This window comes from Sarcophilus harrisii, chromosome 3, assembly GCF_902635505.1.
Source record: "Sarcophilus harrisii chromosome 3, mSarHar1.11, whole genome shotgun sequence".
Taxonomy (NCBI): domain Eukaryota; kingdom Metazoa; phylum Chordata; class Mammalia; order Dasyuromorphia; family Dasyuridae; genus Sarcophilus; species Sarcophilus harrisii.
Window position 1 is genome coordinate 50330741 of NC_045428.1, and position 26092 is coordinate 50356832.

The window sequence follows — 26092 nt, forward strand, 5'->3', positions numbered from 1 at the left end:
TCATTTCTCCATATCAACTTCCTTACTTCCTTCAAACCAGCCTTCACTAAGCATTCTGTCAAATGTAGTATTCTTTTTATTCTCCTTTTCTCAACCAAACTCCCAGAAGAAAGTTACCTATAATTATTGCTTCCACCTTCTCTTCTCTCATTCCTCAGCCCTTTGCATTGTGGCTTCTCGCACCACCACCCAACTGAAACTGCTCTTTGCAAAGATATCTTAATTTGTTGAGCTGATTATAGATGTTTTGAAATTCTCTTCATTCTCAACCTATCTCTTCTCTCTGGCTTTCATGACACTATTCTCCCCTTGTTCTTCTATATTTCTAAATGCTTCTTTTCTTTTTCCTTTGCTGTAACAAATCTAATCTGAATTTTCTTCTCTCTCTAATCATTCATATCATATCCCATAACTGTGGATATTTCTCAGAATTCTTTCCTGTGTGCTCTTTTTCCCTCTATACTTTCTTGGTGACCTCATTAGCTTTTATGTGTTTAATTATGCTTTCATTGCAGATAATCCCCACATTTTAAAATCCATTCCTACTCTCTCCCTTGAGCTTCTCACATTACCAGTTGCCTATTGAATATTTTAAAAAAAGCATTGAACAAAAATTTACTTTTGTATTGAGTAGGTAAAAACTGTCAATACAGATTTACTAGTAGAATGCAAACTTACACATAATAGCAAATTATCAAACTGTAAATGGAAGCAGCTGGTTGGCTTCTCCTATGGGATAAAGTTTCATAGCTCTTTATATTTTTAGTTTAAATACTGATTATGAACTACAACTAAATTCATGTAACATTCCAAATTACCTCATTTACTCTTGCGAGTACTGACCCGAAAAAGTACAATTTCCATTCAAATGTTTCTCTGAAATGAATATTAGAGGAAAATTAAAAATCAATATTTTAAAAAAAGATTGTGGTTAAAGCACTAAACTTTGGAAACCCAAACTTGACTGACTCTCACCACTGATATCTCTACTTATTTGTGTCTGCTTTTTATATAAGTTGGGAGTATCAGAAGAAGAGCAAAATTCTGACCTCCTCAGTAAATAGTTGGAGGGAAAAGTTAATTTAACTCATAGTTTTTATTGATGTAATCAGTTGGTATTGACAGTATATAACATATACTAATTATGATATATCTTATCATTTGAATAGTGAAGGACAAATCATAGAGTTCTATTGTTGCTTGGATTCTAGATAAATGGGGAGGTAATACTCTGTTGTAGGACTAATTTTTCAAAGACTATTTAATCACATATACCAGAATTTTCTTTCCCTAGAAAAGTCCATTCTTTGACAATCCTGATTTCAACTTTTGAGAAATGTACATTTAAGTTTAATCAAATTCACATAGCATTATTAGATCTGGTGCTAGAGTTGAATTATTAAATTTACTTTTTTCAAAGGTTGTTTTAAAAGGTAGGTGTAGGAAGATTATACAGTATTCAGAATCTAAATGTAATTGTTGTTGAAACTCTGAAGAAAACTGACTAATATTATTTCCTTATGGTACCGTTTTTACCAGTCTTAAAATTATCTCATCTTAAATTTTAAATATGTTTAATTTGACTTGTTCTAAATTACATTTCAAATTTATAGGTATAAGAGTTCTCAGAAGGCCACAGACTGGTCAACAGTAAAGAAGCCAATTTACTTAAGTAAATTAGGCAACAACTTTGCAGAATGGTCAGCATCTTGGGCGGGTTATCTTATAACAAAGGTAATACTATATATTTTTTACTTATTATAAAATGAAAGCAAAACTTGTGGGTAAAATCAGAGTCTTCGTGTTTAGCCCACAATTCAGTGCTCACTAATATTTGTTCATGTCAATCATGATGATAGTAGAGACAAATTCTTTAGAATTTTTTCCCAATGTTTACTATTTAGTAACTGGATACAGAGATAGTAGAAATTCCCAAGAAAGACATCTTTTCTTACTTGTTACTGGTGGTTCAGATAGGCACAAACAATATTAGAAAGATTTATTGCTAAGGATTATGAAGGCTTAGCAAATAAACTGAAGAATTTAGGAATATGATATTTGTATCACTGACTTTAGAAAAGCAACTGCTGACCAATTAGAGAGCAACTGTGAATGAGTTTTTATTTCTGAACAGTAGTTTAAAATATAAGAATGGCAACTTCCTTGTCAGCAATGGCATCTTTCTGAAAAGGATATGTTTCTAAGGATATGTGCCTAAAATCTTGCATATCTAATCAAAAGAATTTAAATTGAAAAATAAGGAGTATGGAAGGGAAAACAGACTACTTCATTCCAGCAAACTTAATACTATAACAAGTAGCTACAATAAGAGAGGAAGTCTAGTAATAGAGATATCCAGAAATTCAGTAGAATAGAAAAATCCAAGGAAGAAGCCATCAATAAGATTTATCCAATAGCTTACAGATTTATATAAAATTGCAAAGTATGACTCTTACTCAAAGTGAATTGGAGATCCATAAGTAAAGACTCATTTAACAGCTGCTATGTAGCAGTAAGTGCTGGGGACACAAAAAAGGGCCAAAAAAAAAAAAAAAACCCCAACACAAAACAAAAACCCCCAAACCAACTAACATAAACAATCCCTGTTCTCAAGGAGTCCTGAGTCTGATGGAGAAGGCAACATGAAAAGCACTCTGTACGTGTAAGAGATGCTCCGGATATAGTAAGGTCACATCAGCACGAAGGCCTTCCCCTTAAGGGGCATCGGGTAGGGTTTCTGGCAGAAAGGAGCCACTGGAATTTCCTAAAGGGCCGTGGGAGGGGAGGGGAAGGAAGAGTAATAAGTCAGGCTTTGGAATGCCTTGGGATTCTGGCCAAGTCAGGGATGAGGCTGACATTTCAGGCCTGGATGAATGTCATGTGAGAATCAGAAGGAGGAGACATTTCTAGGGGAAAGAAAGTTGCATTTTGGACTTATTTAATTTAAAGTAATTTATAGAATATTCAGGTAAGGATGTCTAATAGGCATTTGGAAATTTAAGACTGGAAGTCTGTAGATAAATAGATCTAAGAGATATTTGTATAGAGATCATTGAACTTCCAAGACCCAAAGAAGTCATCAGTCAAAATAGCTTAGAAGGAGAGGAGAAAGGGACTTTGTAACATTTCCTAGTACACAGATTTGCAAAAATTAGGCTATTTTCTATGGCACTCCTGTTGTTTTCTGTGTCTTGAGAATAGTATCAGAAAAACTAAATTTAAGGAAACTGCCAAAGCTGGTGAGAAAAATGCATAGATTTTTTTAAAGCATGTCCAATCTATTACCATGGTTTGTTTTATCATATCTTTCTCTCCTTTGACACTACTACCACCCTGATGCAAGTCTTCATTACCTTATCTCCACCTCCCCCCACACATGCTCTGCCAGTTATTGATCTGCATACTTGACATCGCTCACAGAAAATTCTGTCTCCTGACTGGTCATTTTCTCTAGCAATTCTCCATGTCTGCAATGCTCCCCTTCCTCTTGGCTTCGTTCATGTCCCAGCTAAAATCCACCTTTTTACAGAAAGCTTTTCCTGATCCTTCTCAATTCTCGTCCTTTCTCTCTGTTGATTATTTCCTATTTAGTTCTATATAAATATAATTTATTTGTACTTGGTTGTTTGCATGATGTCTTCCCTATTAGATTGTAAGTTTTTCAAATCAAAGACTATCTTTTACCTTTCTTTGTACCCCTCGTGTTTAGCAGGTGCTTTATAAATGTTTACTGACTGAGGGGAAAAAAAGCTTCATAGATGAGACAGCACTACTTACATGGGAAAAAGATGTGTAATTGCTCGATTTTTATTTTGGTTCTGCTTTCTTTGCCATGAAAAGTTATCTTTGAAGTGGAAAGATCCAAACAAAAATGATTACTGGGAATTGAAAGTCCAAGTTAAATAGACAATGTTAAGAGAAGCTTCTTGCTGTCTTTGCAGAGTTTATCACCCGGCCTGAATTTGATTGTTTTCTGAAGCAAAGCCTTCCACATTGGCATTGTCTGTAATTGCAGCAGAGATTTCAGCACAGAAATGGATTGACAGAAGGAATAGAAAGTAAAATTAACATTCTAAGATAAAGTAGGGAGATCTGACCTGGTAGGAATCAATGCCTCTAAAAATGCAAACTAGCATTCTTACCTAACCTGATGATCAAAAGTGAAAATGGATTGTATCAAGACATGCTGCTTGTCCATTGAAACAACTTTTCCCTGTCTGGATAGATCAGTGTTCAAAGTGTCAATTCAGGTATAGTCTTGTAATTTTGCATTAGAGTTCCACTTGCAAAGTCACAAGACTGCATCCTGAATTTACGCTTTAAATACTGATCCCCACCTACTTGTATTTGGCTCAGCATAATGTGGATAGTCTTGAGGGCAAGTTGTGATCTTCACTTGTGAGAGTCAGACGTGAATGTGTTTTGAATTGTGTTAGCACTACTAATGCTTAAGACTGTATAAATAACCATGTTAAGTCTTATATTTCTAAATAATTCCTAATTAATAATAAATCTGATTATAAAAATTCTTTAAAAGTATTTACAGATCTGCTAAATTTGTGTTATTCAGCATTATCCTAGGAAACATATCTTTAATATACAAAATCATTTTAGTTTCATAGTCAAATTCCTTTGAGAAAATTAATTTCTATCATACAGTACCTCTCTCAGTAGTCTTCCAATCTGAAATCTCAGTTGTCCCTCTCTAAAACAGTATATGCTGGAATTTGCACCCACCTTTGAAATCAGGATTGCTGGTGATTTTGATTAAGAGATACAGATAAGATATGCTATTTTAATCAAAGACAACTTAGAGAAGTTGATGATTATTGATTCCTCAAATTTAAGTCAGCACCAATACAACCAACTGTGTGATAATCAGTATTCTTGAGGGTACTTGTAGATTAAGATGTCTAACTGAACATACCTTAACTTATACAAAAGCTCTAAGTAGTTCAGACTTTACTTTGACTCATAGAAACACTTCCCTTTAAAGATAAACCAAAGAACCAAAGTATGTCTCTTTTGGCTTGTACATTTTGTTAAAGTATTCTGTAGGTAAATTTTGCATATTCCTGATTCATTAAAGAACTTCTTTTCTAATTGAGCAAGACAAACATATGTTGGCAGTAATAACTGAAAAAAAGAAACACTCTATAGGAAAATTGTTAGGAAATAAAAACAGAGAAAGAAAAGTCTTGGGGGCAAAACGTCACATTATTTCCCTTAAAAGGAATTATATTTTGCTATCAGTTCTCCATCATTTGCCAATTATTTGGCAGTGATAATATTGCCAAATACAATATTCTGTATTAATTGTGGCAAATCTAAATTCTAGGCAAAATCCCTCTTACATAGCACATTTTATACACTTTTCCAAGTACTCATGAAATACATTAATTTTATTATTAGCCTAATCCAAAAAAATAATTGTAAAGACAAAATTTCTGTAAAACTGCATGTTCTAAAAATTAGTATAAATGGTTTGTATTGACCATGGCATAAGTGAAGGGGAGTGAGTCAGGATAGTAATGGAGTAGCTTAGTTCATAGAATTGGGTTAGTTCATATCACTTTTTAATCTATTGGTGTGAATAATCAAGATATAGCTACATGTCACTAGGAAGCAACATAATCTAGTGGAAACCAGGTTATAATAATTTTACATATATATATATATAGGAATCAGGAAGGACCTGGCTTTGAATCCTCCCTCAGATACTTATGTATGTACATTTCACTGTCTTCCCCTCACCTCCGTAATCTTTAAAATCACAGGACGTTCTCATCTCACTGTACTGTTGTAATGATGTGATAATGATAATAAGATGGTGTATGTAAAACACGTGATGATAATTATCACTGTCTCCATCACTGCTATTAAATAATAGTATATCATGATAGAATAAAAGTAAGGTTTTTTAATATTTCATGGATAAATAAGCATTTTGTTCAGCTTTTTTCAATTATATCCATCTCTTTGTGACCTCTCTTTGAGGGACTTTTTTGGCAAAGCTGCTGCAGTCTTTGGCCATTCTTTCTTCAGCTCATTTTACAGATGAGGAAACTGAAGCAAACGGGGTGAAATGACCTGGCCAGAGTCACACAGCTAATAAAGTGTCTGAAACCACATTTGAATTGAGAAAGATGAGTTTTCTTGATTCCAGACCTGGAATTCCTTCCACTATAGCCACCCAGGCCTTGAAAGGTGGCGATATGGAAGAGGGAAAGAAGGGTTAGGCTGTTAGTGAGGACCTAGAAATAGTCTGGGGAATTAGTTGAATTGAGAGTGAAATAAGAATAGTAGGACCCTTAATGAAATAATGGTCCTGGCCATGGGCTCTCCTTTCAGGAGAATAGTTCTGGAAGTGAAAGCATATTGAAGTAGGCAAGGCTACTGGAGAAGATCTAGACTAGGTCTGAAACGAGTTAGTTGAGTTGGAAATCCATAAATTAGCTAGATCCTATCTTTTTCTATTATACATTGTTTTCCTTTGTGTCTTCAGGTTTTTAAAAGTAATACGCATACTAAAATCTTAATTTTATATGGGAGTTATAGGTGCGGCATGACCTTGCTAGTAAAGTGTTTAACTGCTGTGGAATTATGATGAAGCATGACTTCAAGGTGACTATCTATCTTCTTCCACATATTCTTGTCTATGTTTTGCTGGGATGTACCAAAGAAGATCAGCAAGAGGTGAGAGATTTCATTTAGCTTGTTTTTTGAATATATGTCTAATTCAATTCATATTGAAGAGAATTAAAATAGAAATAATTGAAATGATTATCCAAAGTTGTGTCTGTAATCAGTAAGTAAACAGTTTTAAAAACAGAATATGTTTGGCTCTGAGAAATAGTTATGGTATATTTTTAAATATATATATATATATATTTTGCATAAGCTCAAATACTGTCAGACTTAATTGATATAGTTTAATTTTGTTGAACTGTTTTTTTTTTCTTTTTGTTACAAAGGATTGCTAAATGAAGAAGCAACCTATATTTAGAAAGTATTATTAAAAACAAAAGGTATTTTAAAATTTTCAGAAATAAAATGTTTAAAAAAAAAGTGATGTCTTCATTGATTTGGTTTCATGGAAGAAGTATGGCATAATGGAGAACTTTGGACTTCAGGTCACAAGAATTATGATTAGATTCTGGCTCGTGTGTGTGTGTGTATATATATATATATATATATATATATATATATATATGGTAGCTGTGTGAACATGGGCAAGTCACTTCAATTCACAGAGCCTCAATTTCCTCATGTACTGAATGACAATAAAAAAAGAGTCCAATAACTCCCTTGCCCAATTGTGAGAAAAATGTTTTGCAACCATCATAGTTTTATATAAATAGTTATTAAAGTAAATCTTTGAAGCTTTTACTGATCAATCTTATATAAAAATGAAACTTTGTTCTGTTCGTCTTAAAGTCACCTCTGTCAAATATGCAAAATTGAATTAATTTTATTTCTCCCCAAAATGCAATGCTTTTCTCTTTCCAACTTCCTTTTACAAAGGTATACTGCCTTAAGTAGGCTTCTAGTACAGAGGTGGTGATATTATGCTTTTTTTTTTTTTTTTTTTTAAGATTTTTATTGCTTGTTTGCTTTTGCATCACTTACATTTTCCCATATGTCTCCCTTTTCCTTATCCCTCCCAGAGAACCATTCTGTATGAAAAGAGATTTTAAAATTGAAAGAAGGAAAAAATTAGGAAAGCAAATTAAATGTCCCAGATTATCTTGTAGAACATATGACAGAGATGCTATGTCATTGACCCCACCTGTGAAGTGACTCCTTTGATTGTTAATCCTTTCTTCATTCTGTCTTCAAGTTTTGTTTTTTTTTTTTTTTTTCCATTTCCATGCTCAATCTAGTCCTCGTCTCGCTCACTTCTGCTTCGTTCTGTGGTTGCAGGAAGTTGCTCCCCCCTTTCCTCATCCCCGTTCTCCATTCTTTCTCCTCTCAGATAATACCAGGTTTCCCTTCCTGGTGTACTGTTCTTTCCACATCTCTGCACACCCACAAAGGAATCTCTTTCCAACAGCTTTCTCAGGCTTAGTCAGGCCAGCTTTGTTGTCCCCCTCATGCACCATGACCTTTCTTGCCTTTCTGGCTTCACCTCTTTTTTTCCTTTAATCAGGGATGTTCTCTGAATCTTTAAGGCCCTGCTCAGAGGTCAGCTCCTCAATGAGCCCTTCTGTGATTTCCCTAACTTGGGAGCATCTTTCTTCCTTCTTTCACATCTCAAATTCAGGTTTTCCTTTTTACTCCACCTTGCTGAGTCTCAATTTCTGATCTATAAAATGGGCATGATAGTATATGGACAAACTACCTCATAAAACTGTAGTGAAAAAAATAATTTGTAAAACTTAGACTACTATTTAAATGAGAATGGTTGTTGTTAATTGAAATAATTGCCTAATCATTGAAATAATTGCCTAATCTTTATAATAAAATCAGATTCAATTTGGTTAGCTAAATTTAGTCATTTAAAACAAATATTTCCAAAGAACACTGATTAGGTCCAATGAAAAAATGCAGAATGGAAGAGAAAGAAACTGAAAATGCTTTATCTTTGTAAAATTGGCTTCCCAGGACAGGTTATGACCTTATCTAAAAAAAGTATTGTTTTATTTATTAACACTCTATGGCCATTTTGGCTCTCAATGCTTTTTCCTAATGAAAAAGACATTTATTATTTGAGTTTTAATTTATATCATGTGCTGATAAAATTTGAAGGTACTAGATGTTTGATATTTTTAAGAAATATAAACAGGCTATTAGCAGTGTATTTTTCAGTCTTTAAAAAATTTTTTGTTTCAAGTACATTGAGGAAGGTTATTTCTGTCAAATATCATTGACTTAGGCTTCATTAATGCCATTATAGTTATTATGTTGTTGCTTGAAGACTAATAAAAATAAAGGTCTGCCAAGGTGTATGTACATTGATCACATTTTTGGAGGTATAGTTGGAGACAGTGGAAATAGTGGGCCTTTTATCAATCTTCATACATTTAGAATTCATCAGCTTAGGAGGGGAAATGTCATTTCTTAGCTTTTTAACACAAAGCAACTTTATTTGGATTTCATTCAGTATAAATTTTGAAGGTTTTTCTTCCATCTGTTGTGAAGTCCGCTATATTTTTTTGGTCATAAATCCAATAATAATTTATTTAGAATATACAACATGTGTTTGGAGCATATTTCAATATTGTTATTTTTAAATCACTTGTATTGCAGTCCTTTTTTGATTCATTCTGTGTGGATTTTTTTTTTTTTTTTAATTTTCACCTTGTGTGAATGTTTTTCCATCTTTTTATAAATGCTCCTATGGAGCAATGTTAGATCCATTCTGATTTTTTTTCTCCTTACCTTTTCTTGTTCTAGTTCAAGGCTTCTCATTTTTTGCTATATAAACTTTTTATTTTTTATTTTTTAATTTTAATAGCTTTTTATTTACAAGCTATATGCATGGGTAATTTTACAGTTGCCAACCTTTTGTTCCAATTTTGCCCCTCCTTACCCCTACCCCCTCCCCTAGATGGCAGTATGACCAATACATGTTAAATTATTAAAGTATAAGTATAAATTAAATGCAAAATAAGTGTACATGTCCAAACTGTTATTTTGCTGTACAAAAAGAATTGGACTCTGAAATATCGTACAATTAGCCTGTGAAGGAAATAAAAAAATGCAGGTGGGCAAAAATATAGGGATTGGGAATTCAATGTAATGGTTCTTAGTCATCTCCCAGAGTTCTTTCACTGAGTGTAGCTGGTTCAGTTCATTACTGCTCCATTAGAACTGATTTGGTTCAGCTATGCCCAGAGAAAGAACTCTGGGTGATGACTAAGAACCATTACATTGAATTCCCAATCCCTATATTTTTGCCCACCTGCATTTTTTTATTTCCTTCACAGGCTAATTGTACGATATTTCAGAGTCCAATTCTTTTTGTACAGCAAAATAACAGTTTGGACATGTACACTTATTTTGTATTTAATTTATATGTTAATATATTCAACATCTACTGGTCATCCTGCCATCTGGGGGAGGGGGGAGGGGGTGAGAGGTGAAAAATTGGAACAAGAGGTTTGTCAATTGTTAATGCTGTAAAGTTACCCATACATATAACCTGTAAATAAAAGGCTATTAAATTAAAAAAAAAAACTGATTTGGTTCATCTCATTGCTGAAGATGGCTACTATGTCCATCAGAATTGATCATCATGTAGTATTGCTGTTGAAGTATATAATGATCTCCTGGTCCTGCTCGTTTCACTTAGCATCAATTCATATAAGTCTCTCCAGACCTTTCTGAAATCATCCTGTTGGTCATTTCTTACAGAACAATAATATTCCATATTATTCATATACCACAATTTATTCAGCCATTCTCCAATTGATGGGCATCCACTCAGTTTTCAGTTTCTGGCCACTACAAAGAGGGCTGCCACAAACATTCTTGCACATACAGGTCCCTTTCCCAAGATCTCTTTGAGATATAAGCCCAGTAGTAACACTGCTGGGTCAAAGGGTGTGCACAGTTTGATAACTTTTTGAGCATAGTTCCAAATTGCTCTCCAGAATGGCTGGATGTGTTCACAATTCCACCAACAATGTATTAGTGTCCCTGTTTTCCCATATCCTTTCCAACATTCCGCATTTGCTATGTAAACTTTGAGAGTTACTTTTAAAAGTCATATAAGTCATTTGTGCCTATTTTTTCTGAGTCATTATGGTAACACATTGCAGGTTATTTATGTCCATCATTGGACTTTCTATTTTCCTTTGAATTACTTATAATTTTTATTTTTTCTTTATAGTGATGTCTTATTTTTAGTCATTAGCTTTTTAATTCAGTATTAGATTCTCTCCTTGTCTCTCCTCTTCCTCTATTCCATTGAGAAATACAAAGTCTATCACAAATAGAAAGTTGTACAAAAAATTTACCACAGCCATATTTTCCCTATCATCACCACCCTTGCAAATAAAAAAAAAGAGGAAAAATATATATTTTATTCTGAATATGGATAGTATTTTTCATCATGACTCCTTCAGAACTATATTGTATCATTCTGTTGATCAGAGTTGTTACTGTAAAATATAAACTGTTCTCTGGTTCTGATCATTACTTTCTACCAATTCATACAAATCTTTTCAGGTTCATCTGAAACCATCCCCTTCACCACTTCTTACAGCACAGTAGGATTCGGTCATATTCATCTACCATAACTTGTTCAGCCATTTGTCCTATTACATAACTCCTCAATTTTCAATTTTTTGCTTCCAAAAAAGTTTTTATAAATATACATACATCCTTTTATAAGTACATGTGTGTCCTTTCCTTTTTTTTTTTTTTTTTTTAATCTTTGTAAGATATAGGCCTTACATCTGTGCTGGTCAAAGAATATGCACTGTTGGCTTTTGGAGGATAGTTCCAAATAGTTCCAAAGTCATAACCATATAATAGTATGGCATTATTAAAGAATTTTGTTTGATCTCATCCCCATAGATAATTCAGCAATGCAGATAGCAATTCAGCCATTTCCTTTTCATCTGTGTGACTCTTGTCATTGTTATTCCATAAATCTTCCATAATAATTCTACCTGAAGTACTGAAGTTTTCTTTAGAAGCACACGAGTTGTTTCTTTTTTTTAAAATTGATATGGGACTGGACTGTCTTCTTTTAAGGTTATACAATTTCTGTCATGATATTGTATAGTTTGATATTGATTGTGGTAATTGAGTGACTCAACTTTAATTCTTTTGATGTGTATATGCATATACACATTAATTAAAAACTACTTGTTGAGTAATTGACTCCCGCATGTGTGCCCAAAAGCTTTTTACTGACAAAGGTGTGTGAGCAAAGACATTTAGAGAATATAGTTATACAAAATAAAATAGAAATTCCTTAGCCTGGGACTTAAAACATTTCACAATCTGATTGTTAACATTTATTATGCACAATTCAAATTCCTTCCTTTTGTATCCTCTGTGGTTTTAAGACAGACTAAACTATAGAGATTTGCTAAATTCATCCTCTTTCTGGCTCAGTATATTTAGGCAAGATATTACCATAACCAAAAGGAATGCTCTTTATGTGTATCTATTGAATTTTTTTTCATTTCTCCATTACTCAACCTAGGTGCCACTGCCTCCATGAATCTTTCCCTGATCCTCCCAGTTGAAATTTTTTTTTAATTATTCCTCATCTCATAGCACTTTGTTTAGACCTTTTTTTTTCTTTTATCATAAATTCTGGTATGTGATTTCAGTGCTTGCAATATGCCTTTTTAGATTGTAAGCCATTTCAAAGTAGCAACTGCAACTTTTTACATTTTTGTTATTTTAGCACCCAATATACTGTCTTGCTTATATTAGGAGCCTAAATATATCTGTAAAATATTTTCTTTGCAGGTGTATGCAGAGATTATGGCAGTTCTAAAGGATGATGATCAGAATAATATAAGACTTCAGGATAGTGCATCAGACTTGAGTCAACTGAGTACACAGACTGTCTTTTCCATGATTGATCATCTCACACAGTGGGCTAGGCACAAATTTCAAGCACTTAATGCTGCAGAAATTCAGTCTAGCAAGTCAAATAGAGAAAAAGTAGAACCAAAGAGTGAGTGATTATTTTCTGTTTGCCTGTTTCTTCATCGTTCTGATTTCCACTACTCTTTTATTCTGTACCTAGCCTTCTTGCACACAGCTGCTAAAATAACATTCCTCAAATAAGATTTTTTAAAAATTTGCTCTTTTGTTCAAAATATTACTGTACATTACCTATTCTCTAGTTTAAATGGGAAAAGCTTGAAAAAAAAGACACCAACAATTATGTCAGTTTTATATGAAAGGCTTAATTATTGTAAATCTGTTGCTTTAATGATGAGATGAAAGAGAACAACCTAAAAAACCACCTTATTTAGCAAATACTTCACCCACATGCCAGGGAGAGAAAAATGGTAGCCAATGGCAACATTGATTTTTTAACAAATTTTCTTTAAAAAACTATGAGAGAGTTGGTGGAGGATTATAAGCAGTTATAATAATAATAAGTGATAAGTACTGGAAATTAGAGACCAACTTAAGGAAAACTTAGTAAGCCATCATACTAAGCAAAATGAAAATATTATTCAAAATGTGTTGAATTTATTCAAAATGAAATTGAAAGATTGATAGTAAACAGATAAAAATGAAAAAGTTTTGGGAAGATCTTTACTAACAAAGATAATGAAGATACCCCATTTGGACTGTAACTTCACTGACTCAGTTATTGCTATAGAGGACATGGAAAAAGCACTGGAAACAAGGTCCGTGTTTAAAGTGGCAAAATTTTGAGGCTACAGAGGGATAAATTCAAGATTCCTTTAAAGATAACAATAACTTTGGTTAGTCTCTTGATTTCAAGCAAGGCATGAAAGACATTTACTCAGCAGAGGTATTCGCCAGTGTAAAAATTAATAACAGTCATTCTGAATAGTTTGGCCTAACTTTTCATAGAGGAAAAACTGTCTGCCATGCAACTAGGTGGTGCAGTGGATAGAGTGCTGAACCTGAAGTCAGAAAGACTTATCTTCCTGAGTTCAAATCATGCCCCAGATACTTAGAAGCCGTGTGACCTGGACAAGGCACTTAGTCCTGTTTGCCTCCATTTCCTCATCTGTAAAATGAACTAGAAAAGAAAATGACCCACTAAGCCAGTGTCTTGACCAAGAAAACCCCAAATGAGGTCACAAAGAGTTGAACACAAATAAAAATGACTCAGCAACAACAGAATTATCCAGATGTACAACCTTTAGAGCTTCTAGTGTATTTCATGACTAATTATATACACAAACGTAAGCACTGAACATGGACAATGGGGCAGAATAAAGTAAATTGCTTTGCTTTCAGGAAATTTCATATTTTGTTAGACGATCCCAAGATTCTCTTTGAAACAAAGGTCCACTTTTTCATTAATACAAATATCCTTTAAGTGGTTTGCAAGATTGTAGTTTTCTGAGAAATTTAGTTAAAGATCAGTAAGAGGACCAGTGGAGTGCCATCACTCACTCTGAGCCTGTGAAACTTGAAGCACATTCAGACAAGAATTGACAAATGGCATAAAAGTTATTGAAGAAACATAGCAACAAAACATGGGAATTCTTTCATGATCAAAACAAGAAATATCTCTTGGATAATGTCCCTCTTCTACTGATATCCCTGAGATGTCAGGAAAGCTCCAAGAAGGCCATTACACATTTGGAAGTCCCCACAGTGAATTTATTGCAATTACATAGGATAGTTGTAATCTATACCAGTAGACGGAATACCCACATAAATGAGTCACAGATCATATGAGTCAGCCTGCACATAATGTCCATATTTTTCAGTCACTGAAACATTTTCAAATATTTTCTTTTTGTTTATCTTCTTCAGTTACCTCCCCCCAGTTTGATAATACCTTTGCTATACTAAGAAAGCCCTAATATAATTTGTTATTTTTAATGGGCTGATTTGTTGCATAATATTTTTTTCTAAAATTATTTCAAGTGGTCTTCCCCCCCTGCCTCCTTTAACTAGAATTTTTACAACTCCAGATTTTAGTTAGGGGCTACATGTTGTATTTCTTTAGTATGTACCCATTAGTGCTTGATGTAGTACAGAGCATCCTGAAGGCTTTCATATATTTTTTAACTGATCTCCCATATATTTTCTCTGCAAACCATTACTCTCTTAAAAATCCCTATCAGAATCCAGAAATAACACCTGCATCCTTGCCAGTTACTACCCAAGGTTACAGGTAAAGGGAATTGTATTTTAGCAGTTTTAATGAATAATTATTGTTGGTTTTGAACCATTATCAGCATGGTTCAACAAGCAGATGGAATAGCAGGTCATGTGATTTGTCCCAATCATCTTACTTTACACAGTATGAAAATGTAAAAAGTCTTTCTTTTATGGGTGATACTACAATATGAAACAATATTTAGTAATGAAGCACATACTCATTATTCTTTTATTTGCCAATGCTATTGGCTATGTTTTCTGTTTCAAGCACAGAAGGTTGTGCTTTTCTAGAACTAATATTTTATATTTGTATAATTCTTTATAATTTTAAATGTTTTCACATAAGTGATCTGGGCAGCTGTGTAATATAGGAGAAAGAAATCTCTTTGGAGACTGAGGGCTTGAGTTCAAATTTTGACTCTGACACTACCGTGTGATTCTGGGCAAGTTACTTGCCCAGAACCTCAGTTTCCTTATCTGTTAAAACAAGGATATTGGTTTTAATGGTCCCTGAGACCTTCTCTTTAGAAATCTATGAATTTTTTATCTCATTGGATGCTTATAGTGACCCTCGAAAGTATATACATGGCAGTCAATATTCTGCCAATTTGTCAAATGTTTAATAAGGGTTTAATCATATGCATATTAGTACTAAGAAATACAGACAGTGTCTTCCCTCTTAAAGATTGGAGTTGAGCACAAATGTTTTACAAATAAAGAACAGAGAGAGAAGTAACACAATTTGCTTGCAGTCACAAAATTATGATCTAGTAGAATTAGTAGAATCCAGCTTTCCAGATACTTTTTCATTTCTTCTGCAATATTCCTCTGTAAGCATTTCTATACCAATTAATTACATGCACCTAAAGTATGTAGATTAATTTATTTAAGAAGACAGATTCAACTTTGGTGACTTCAACATTAATTTATTAATTATATCTTGTCAGTTTAATTACTACATTGTCTTTTTTTTTTTTTTTTTTTTTAATACAGCATCTACCGTGGACTATGAAAATTATCAAAGTGTGGCACGTTTTCTTGATCTTATACCTCAGGACACACTAGCAGTAGCTTCCTTTCGATCTAAAGCATACACAAGAGCAGTGATGCATTTTGAATCATTCATTACGGAAAAAAAACAAAATATTCAAGAGCATCTTGGATTCCTACAGGTCTGAAAATAAAATATTGAGATACTGACATGATAATGAATATTTTTTAACAATTCCTATGCCAGATAAGATTAAAAATAAAATAAAGTGACATAATTTCATGTTTATCTGATTCAGAAAGGACTTCAGGATGTTGTAGTTACTAAAGCTTTTATTTTTATGAACATTTGTATTTTGCTATAGATAAGCATCTCTGAATGTACATTAATACAGTGTTTTAGCAGTGTAATACCAGAGTAGGAGTAGGGCCAAAATGTTGCTTGTGAAAAGTAATTATCCTTTCACTCATAATCTTTAAATATGGAAAAAATCTTAATTGACCTTTGCATTTAGAATTGTAACTTTTTTTAAAAAACAAATTTGCACATAGAAATTATATGCTGCAATGCATGAACCAGATGGGGTAGCTGGAGTAAGTGCACTTCGGAAAGCAGAACCATCTCTGAAAGAGCAGATCCTTGAACACGAAAGCATTGGCTTACTACGAGACGCCACAGCTTGTTATGATAGGGCCATTCAACTAGAACCTGACCAGGTAAGATAAAAGTTATAGAGTAAGGCAGTGCTAAGAATACTGAATTAGCAATTTGGGAGTCCTGGATTATAATCCTAGTTCATGGTTAATCATGGAATCTTAGTTTTCTTATTTATGTAATTGGCAGGAGGGGTTGTGTTACATTACTATAAGGATTCACATACATCTATATATTTTTATTTCTTTCCATGATGATAACCGAATTGAGTTGTTATGAGGATCAAATGATATGATATATGTAAAAATACTTTGAAAACCATGGCCTCTATATCAAAATTTTAATGTTGGGTAGAATTTTGCTTTTAAAACGCATGTGTCATTATGTATATCTCTGTATATAGAAGTATGTACATGCATACAATAATTATTCACATGTGTTTTCTGTGTAAATAAATGCATACATATACACACAGATAGACCCATCTAGAATATTTCTAGATGGATCAGAGTAACCCAGCTTGTAAAGAAAGATGGAGATGAGTTGTAATCATGCCTCTCCTCCCATTCTCCTCTAAATTCCTTGAAAATAACTGTTTGTATTCAATATATCTGAGTATTCTTACTGATATTTCTCACATAAGTCTCCTAAATATTCTGTTGTCTGACTTCCCACCTCATTAACTTAATTTAAATTTCTCTCTACAAAGTTACCAATAAATCTCTTAATTGCCAAATCTAATGGCCTTATCTTGATTCTCTTTCTCTTGACTTTTGAAGCATTTAATGCTGTTGACTATTTGTCCCAGATTTCATGACTGTTCAGTTTTGGTTCTCCTTCTAACTACCTGACCATTTTTTCTCAGTCTTCTATGTTAAGATGCCACATTCACTAAATATGGAATATTTCTAAGGATTCTCTTTTATACCTCCTTTCTCTTTATACTCTCTCACTTGATCTCATTATCTTCCATGGGTTCAATGATCATTCCTATGAAGATAATTCCCACATCTGTATGTCTCTCTGGTTTTAGTTTTTGTATCCCTCATGTATAGCACAATGCCTGACTTATAGTTGGTGCTTGATAAATGCTTATTGATTGATTACTTAATTATCTTGCTAAATCAACCAGTTGTTAAACAAAAAGTAATCAGAGAATGGTGGATGATATTTTTTATTACATTATCACTTAAGCAATTTAGTATTCACTTGATTATAACCATATTTGATATTTTAAATATTTTTCAATTTAGTTCACTTGCTATAACTATGATTGTTTTGATATTTTAAATATTTTTCAATTTATAGATCATTCATTATCATGGTGTAGTGAAGTCCATGTTAGGTCTTGGTCAGTTGTCCACTGTAATCACTCAGGTGAATGGCGTGCATGCTAACAGGTAATATTTTTTTAAAGGAATAATTTTCCTTGTCTTCTCTACCTCAGAAATCTCCACCAAGTAATTTTGGGAAATAAACTATCTTCAAAAGTTATGAAACTTGTAAGACTTGTGCTAGTCAGTATAGATTGTTCCAAAAAAGACATTTTATTTCACTTCATAATAATAATTTCCATTTATATGATGTTTGAAGGTTAACAAAGTACTTTGTATATATTATCTTATTTGATCCTCACACCCTACCTTTTGACTTAACATCCTGATTAAGGAGTTGCATGCTATTTCTAAAATAGCCTTTTATGGAAATAACTCCTATACACAGAGTTCTCACTAATTTTTTGGTGCTTTTTGGTCTAATACCTAAGTTATTTGTACTTTGTTTTGAAAGACCTTTTCAAGTAGCAACCATTATCATCATTAATTAGATCTTGGTCCTACAAATTAATAGCAATATCATAGATACATTAATGTGATTTATAGTATCTCACAATAACTCTTGGAGAATATTAGCCTATAAACTATGAATCCCAGTTTATAGGTAAAGCAACAGAGACTCAAGGAGGTTAAGTTTTGTGATTTGAACCTCTTAGAAGTCCAATGATCCTGTGTTGTGTGATTTTAATCTTCTGGTAGGAAATTTACAAAAAAATTTTGCATTTAAAGCTTTATTTTAAAAGTGATGGTGATAAGTAAAAGTGCTAGACCTAATTTCTAGTATATTGTCAGTAGAAGACTTTGAAGAAGCTACTATTTAGTCAGTTAAATTTTTTTTCTGTAGAAAATATAGTTTAAAAAAAAATCTCTTTGAAAAAGTAAGCTAAAGAACAGTTTCTTGCAATAGATTAAATGTGGATAAATGATATTAAAGTGTGGTTTCCAGAGTAACCTTGAGTAAGAAAAAATTAGGAAACATCTCTGCTATTGCAGACTCACATTAACCTGTATAATCTCACCTTTATCTTAAATGCCAAGTAATGTGTAATAAAGCTGGTATCAATAAAAAATCCATTACACCTTCCAGAAAGAGTCAGGGAAGTAGTAAACATAAATACACATGGCTCTTGGACCACTTATTAATTCAAGGAAGCAAATAATTTTTTATAGGTTCCACAGATTATATATGAGCTGTTGATAGTTCATTTTTATATAATCACAAGGACCTAGTTTGTTTCCATAAATGAAAAAAGAAAAGAGAGTTCTATTGGTTAAAAAATACTATTTTGAACCTAGCATTTTATTTCTTTAAACCTTGCTATAAACTGTATTATGTTTATATTTGAAGAGGTAAATGAATATATATACTATTAATTTTTTAAACTATTTTCAAAATATATGCATAGTTTTCAACATTCACCCTTGTAAAAACCATGTGTTCCAATTTTTTTTCTCCTTTCCCTCCCATCTCCTTCCCTAGATGGCAAGTAACACAGATGTGTTAAACATGCAATTCTTCTATACAGATTTCTACAATTATCATCTTTATGCTGTTACTTTAATAATTTTTGATAGAAAAAGCAAAAATAACTAGTTACTTGGCTTTGTTCTTGTTCTCTGTAATACTTGCCTTGAGAAAACTTATTTAATTGATCATAATTCAAGATCCAAATATCAAAATTATAATTATAGTGCCTTTGAAAGAGAAAGCCAACTTTTATGAGGCAAGCTTTGCAAACTTTGTGACAGAATGTCATAAGTACTTATCAAATAAGTAAGTACTTTAAGAGATCTGTTTGTACATTTTTTTAAAAAAATGTATCATTGACCACTGAGTTTCTTCCTACTTTTAAATTTGATAATGATTTTCCTCTCCCTCTCCCCAGGCAATTGGGGTTACAGGGTCACACAGCTAGGAAGTGTTAATTGTCTGAGAAAAGATTTAAACTCAGGTTCTTCTGATTTCAGGGCTGGTGCTCTATCCACTGCACTACCTAGCTGCTCTGACTTTCCTCTTTTTTAATCCTTGTTTCCAATTCAAATAGTTGCTTCTTTTTCCAAAAAATCTGAATAATTTTACTACTACCACTTAATGTATTTCTTTACTTGCATTTCCTAATAGATTCATGCAAGATAAGAGTCTATCTTTTTGTATATGTATCCTGAGAACTTAGGACAGTGGTTTATTGATTAATCAATAATTGATTGTCTTTTTATTCAAAGCAAGCAACTAACTAATCTTAGTGACAACTTAATGTGTGTTCCTAGAGCTAGGATTTATTCTTGCAGCATAGATTAACAGATCTATAGGAACAACCAGTGTGGGAAAAATTTGCTTAGGAATAAGGAAAATTTGGAACTCATGATATAATTTCTGGACATTTTGCAGCTAAACACTTTTCCGTGAATCTTTTTAAATCTCCATTTAGAGTTTAAGTAGAATGATTGATTGGGTTTTTTTTTTCCTAATAGGTCTGAATGGACAGATGAATTAAACACATACAGAGTGGAGGCAGCTTGGAAACTATCACAATGGGATTTAGTGGAAAACTATTTGGCAGCAGGTAGAAATGGATGTTGAAATACAAGCAGTTTTAATATATTTTTAAAATTCTGACTTTACAAGTAGCCAGTTTGTAGTTAGTCTTTCCATCTGTCCTGCTGTCTTTTTTCCATTTAGATACTTTAAAATAGATTCAAGTACTCATTTGAAAAACAACTTTAGATGAATTGAACTAAGGATTTTTGCTAAGCACGTTGCCAAAGGAGACAGAGCTGATTGTATGGTAACTACTGTAACATGATATGAAATTACTTGATTGTTAATTTATTTTTCAGATGGAAAGTCAACAACATGGAGTGTGAGACTAGGACAGCTGTTGTTATCAGCCAAAAAAAGGGATACCACAAATTTTTATGAGACACTGAAACTAGTCAGATCAGAGCAAATTGTACCTCTTTCAGCAGCAAGTTTTGAAAGAGGCTCATACCAGCGAGGATACGAATATATTGTTAGGTACTTATTGTAATATTTTTTTTTTTTTAATTAAACCTCCTGTGACAAGTCTACAATTTAATTCTGTTCTTGCGGTTGATAATGTGTTTGATACATTCTGTCATATCTGGTTAAATTGATTGTTTCTGCCTTAAAAGCACTAGAATTTACTAAAAAGAAAATGTCTTTCTTACCAGTCTTTTTTTTTTTTTTTTTTTTGCTGAGACAATTGCAGTAAAATGACTTGCCTAGGGTCACACAGCTAGGAAGTATTAAGTGCCCGAGGTGGGATTTGAACTCAAGTCCTCCTGACTTCAGGGCTGGTGTTCTATCCAGAAGGCCACCTAGCTTCCCTAAATTATTCTTAATCTGAGATGCACAATAGTAGTATTTTATAGATCTGGGGCTTTATTTTTGTGTGTATTCTTACTTAATGTAAGTTTCATTTCTTTCACATTTTAGTAGATATTGAAACAAATTGCTGTAGCCAAAAAGAGATATCTCCTAATGGCCAGCCCTTTATTAATATACTTTGTACTTATTTATACTGGTTACAGAAATGCATTGTCTAAGTGACCCATTTTCTTCAGCTAGATAGACATGATGGCTTGTACTTGGCTAGGACAGATGGCCTTTTGAGAACCCAGCTTCATTTCACATTATAATGATACTTTGAACAATAAAAATTAGATGGGTTCCATCTAATTCAGTAATGTATTCTTTGTCATCATCCTAGACAAAGAACTAGGTAGTTGCAGACATTTTAATATGGTTATTGATGATATTTCTAAGTAATTTGTGATTCAGTTTTATGAATCTTAATAGGATATATCAATATATTAACAGAAAAGAATGTCAACTATTTTAGTGATGCTGTTTTATTATAGCTTGATTATCATTTTCCAGAGAGTTAATATCAGATCAGAAGATAAATTCTACCATATTTGTTTATACCTGAGGAGAAAAATGAAAAAAAGGAAAAAGGAAAACGTTAAAAAATTGTGAGGGGGGGGAGTTTCTTAGGAAAAAACTTTGATATTTTGATGACTTTTTTTCATTTATTAATGTTTAAGATATATATATATGTATATAGATATATATGTATATGTATGTATAGATAATTGCATATGTGCACCATGCAGTATTGTTAGTTCCCTTTATGATTATTGTATAATAACATCCTATTAAAATTTTGGTGCTAACAAGACCAGAGATACAGATCCAGAACTTAAATGAAACAGATGCTTTCATATGTATGTATAATGCAGTCAATGTCTATACTACATGAGTGTTGCTATTTATTTTTCGATTTGTTTGGTTGGTTATGAAGAATAATAGAAGAGAAAACCCATTACCTTAATTAGAAAGAAAATTCAGAGTGATGACCACAGGTAGTCATGTCAGTCATAAAATTAGACATTTTACATGTAGATGTAAAAGTTTTTGTTTTTTTGTTTTTTTTGTGGGGTTTTTTTTTTTAGTAGTGTTCCTTGTTTGCTGAAGTTTTTCCTTTTTTTTAGTTGCAGTTTTTAAAATTGAGGAAACTAGTAAAGAACTTTGTGAATTATGTTTCATGCATAGTTTTTTAGTGTTAAAATTTTATCATTTATATCAAGAATAAATAGGGGAGTAGGGACTATATCTGTAACTTAATTGGTTGAGGAAGATCTTTTTGTTTCTGCTGGTCAACATTTTCTCTGAGTCTTAGTTGTCTAGAGCAGTGGCATTAAATTCAAATAGAAAACAAAAACTTTTAAAGAGTCACATATTAACTTAATTTTAAATATGTTATCTGTTTTATTTTATTTCTTTTATTACATGTATCCTAGTTACATTTTATCTGATTCATGCTGCTCTTGGGAGTGTTGTGGGCCACCTGAATTATTCAGTGACCTGCTCTGGAGGCACCTAACCAAGATGTGTCTAAGGCCAATTTTGAATACAAGTCTCCTTGATTTGGATAATTAGCATGACTAATAATCAACAGCAACTCTTGAGACATTCAACACATCTTCATAACAAATATCAATATCCTAGCATTGTTCAGACTCATCATTGCAATCGGCAAATTAGTCCAATTCGGCCTCCAGCCATAACTACCCTCAGCCAAACTCTTTCCTCAAGAAGAAATACTTTGGTTATAATTGCACATTTGATTCTTTTGAATTGAAAATTAATTTGATTTTTCATGAGTAATTTGATTCTTGTGACTGACTAGTTTTTAATTTAAATAGATTTCTCATCTCCCCTTAGGTTGCATATGCTCTGTGAATTGGAACATAGTATTAGACCTCTGTTTCAGCAGTCTCCAAGTGATAGTAATCAAGAAGATTCCCTCAACTGGTTAGCTCGTCTAGAAATGACCCAGAATTCCTATAGAGCCAAAGAGCCCATTTTGGCACTTCGCCGAGCTTTATTAAGTCTCAAAAAAAGGTTTGCCCTTTTGCTTTCTTTTGAACTTTATGAATTCAGGATTGTGTAGTAGCTTTATTTGGGAATTTTTTTGCATCCTAATTTTTTGTCTGAGTCAGTGTCTACCTTTGTGTTATCAAAGCTACACTTGGGTTGGGAATGGAATCAATGTGGATTAGTGGCAAGAACATTAGGTTTGAAATAAAGACACCTGCATTGATATGTCTTACATTAACTGATTGCACAGTTAAGAGGAAGTTTATCTAAATCTCAGTTTTCTCATTTTGAAAACTGGGATAATAATGTTATAATGTTAGCAATACCTATTTTATAGAATTATAATAGAAACAACTTTACAAATTGAAATATGGTAAAGAATGTAATGAGCTTTATTTTTTTTACCTTTAATTTTGTTCATTCATTCATGTATTTAAAGGTTGTTTTTTATGCCCTTCCATATAAATTAGTTTGTTATGATCAATTTTCATGAACCTAGACTACATGATAGTGGGTAAATATTTCAAAAAGTTATGAATCAGCATTTAAAGAAGTTATTGCTATATTCCTTTGAAAGAAAGTTTCATGTAACTTCCTTGTTTTCTGGGACTGTTAATAAGTTTTGTTTCTCCAGTTTGTATCAAAGTACTCTGCATATAAATAAATAGGTGTTGGATTGAATGTTGAAGTCAGATATTTCATTTCAGCTTTTCATATAATGCACTTTGGACTGTTACTTTAGGCCAGACTATAGCGAAATGGTTGGAGAATGCTGGCTGCAGAGTGCAAGAGTCGCCCGAAAGGCTGGCCACCACCAGACAGCCTACAATGCTCTGCTTAATGCAGGAGAATCCCGACTTGCTGAATTGTATGTGGAAAGAGCAAAGTGGCTGTGGTCCAAGGTAATCAAGCAGACTGCGGCCCCAACGTGTGACTGATACCCTAAGCTGTGCTTCCTCTGCCAGCTTGTGAGAAGTCAGAACTGGCCCATTGGAAGTCAAGGCCCAACTCCTGCTTCATGACAGGGACAATGTCCAAGTCTCCTTCATCTTTCTTCATTTTCCTCCCATAGCCTCTTACCAATGACTGGGCATCCCTGCCTCCTTTGTCTTTTGGATGCCACTGGATACCTTCCTCACCTTGGACAAAAACCTCTTGACATAACCTCTACTCTTCTCATGTGTCCTTTATATATCTCCTTACTAGTGTTGATGTTTTGGACTGTTTGTTCTACTTTGAATATAATAGGCACCCAACTATTTTTAACCATTTCTTGTTTCCTAGTGATTAAGCTCTGAGAGCAGGGGAAAGGCTTATTAACCAATCTGTTTTTCTCCTCGTTCCAGGCCTGAGGTTTGGAGGCTCTCCCTCTTCCTCTGAGGCTCATATTGGCACCCTGATCCCTAAGCCCAGGTCTCATCTCTTGAGATCATAGCTCAGCGTTAACTCTCCCTTAGCTGCCCCATAATCTCCTCCAGAATGAGCCTTCAATTCCTTAAGACATTTCCCAGTTTACTTATTCTTTTCTTGCCTTCTGAAAAAGATACTCTGAAGTAAAACTTTACTTCTAAAGCCATTTTGTCTGTTTATAGAGACTGATCTACCCTATGGTCCTGAAGTCAGGCTTATGATGAAGTAGAGACTGTGGTGAGGACTTGTATAACAAGATGAACTTACTTCCCAAACTACCTAGTCACAGTACCCACCAGTATGGAATTATCAAGCACAGTATGACCCATATTAAATATTAGGCTAAGATTGTAATATTTATAAGTTGTAGATACTGTAATCCTTTTAAAAATAGGATTATAAATGAAGAGAAGTAATATTTCCTAGTTAAAAGCAGGAAATAGTGATTTCTCTCCCATCGAGAAATAATCAACCTTTGGGCATAAATCACTAGCTGATAAAAATAATTTGCATATTTCATGATACTCACTGCTAGAGGAATTTTACATAATATTCAAACCTTTGCCTTTAGGAATTTATTATTATAGAAATAGAATTTTATTTGCCTCGATACTCTTAAATGGGAATCAGATCAGAAGATTATGTGGTAGTATACATTAAGCAGGTTCCATGACCTTGAACGTTCACAACATTAGCCCAGATACTTTGGACTATGCATTTTGTTGTTATGGACAAGAATATTTTGTTTTAAAGAAAACATTTTAATCTTTTTTATAGGGTGATGTTCATCAGGCCTTAATTGTTCTTCAGAAAGGGGTTGAGTTATGTTTTCCTGAGAATGAAGCTCCAGCTGACAACAAGAATAAATTAATCCATGGTCGAGCTATGTTACTTGTGGGTCGGTTTATGGAAGAAACGGCCAACTCTGAAAGCAATGCAATTATGAAAAAATATAAGGCAAGTTAAATTATTTACTGAGAGAATAGAAATTAGAATTTTAACACAAATGATCAAGAGCAGATAATAGATTATAATTTCTGCCTTATGTTTTACCTATACTAAGGTTTGTAATTAGGATTCATCTTGGTATTATGATCATTTCTAATAAACAATTAAATTTAAATAGCATACTAAAGTTAGAAGATATATTTGGGCAGTTTATCCAAGGAACTCAAAATGTTCAGAACTCTCCAGAATGAGAAAGAACTAAAAGTATGAGTAAATATCAACCTTATTGATCATTTGTATACTTGTATATGTTAGAAACAATTTCATTGAGTTTATCAGAAAGTTAGAAGAAAAAAATATGCAAAATTATTTTTATTTATAATTCCCTAAGTTAACTAAAGTAAATTTATAAGAGCTGACAGTTGGCTGTGGTTGCAATTTGTTAACCAAAAAGAAGATGCTTAAATTCCGAGCTAGTTTCTGGTTTTATTATCATTTGGTCACTTGTCTGATGAGAGCTACCATAATCTGTTGTTGTGGGTGCAAATCTCACTTTGGTAA

General features: G+C 33.0%; 1 protein-coding gene across 2 annotated transcripts in view; it reads left to right on the top strand.

The window, feature by feature from the left end:
* The window catches only part of ATR (ATR serine/threonine kinase), a 113010-nt gene that overhangs the window by 60910 nt on the left and 26008 nt on the right, over positions 1–26092 (top strand). For both annotated transcript variants that reach the window (XM_031957821.1, XM_031957820.1), the window contains exons 25-35: positions 1614–1734; positions 6559–6696; positions 12433–12643; positions 15784–15962; positions 16333–16497; positions 17744–17835; positions 20242–20333; positions 20608–20785; positions 23018–23197; positions 23916–24075; positions 25361–25540. In XM_031957821.1, the coding sequence (XP_031813681.1) occupies positions 1614–1734; positions 6559–6696; positions 12433–12643; positions 15784–15962; positions 16333–16497; positions 17744–17835; positions 20242–20333; positions 20608–20785; positions 23018–23197; positions 23916–24075; positions 25361–25540 (1696 nt within the window). The remainder of the gene's footprint in view (positions 1–1613; positions 1735–6558; positions 6697–12432; positions 12644–15783; positions 15963–16332; positions 16498–17743; positions 17836–20241; positions 20334–20607; positions 20786–23017; positions 23198–23915; positions 24076–25360; positions 25541–26092) is intronic.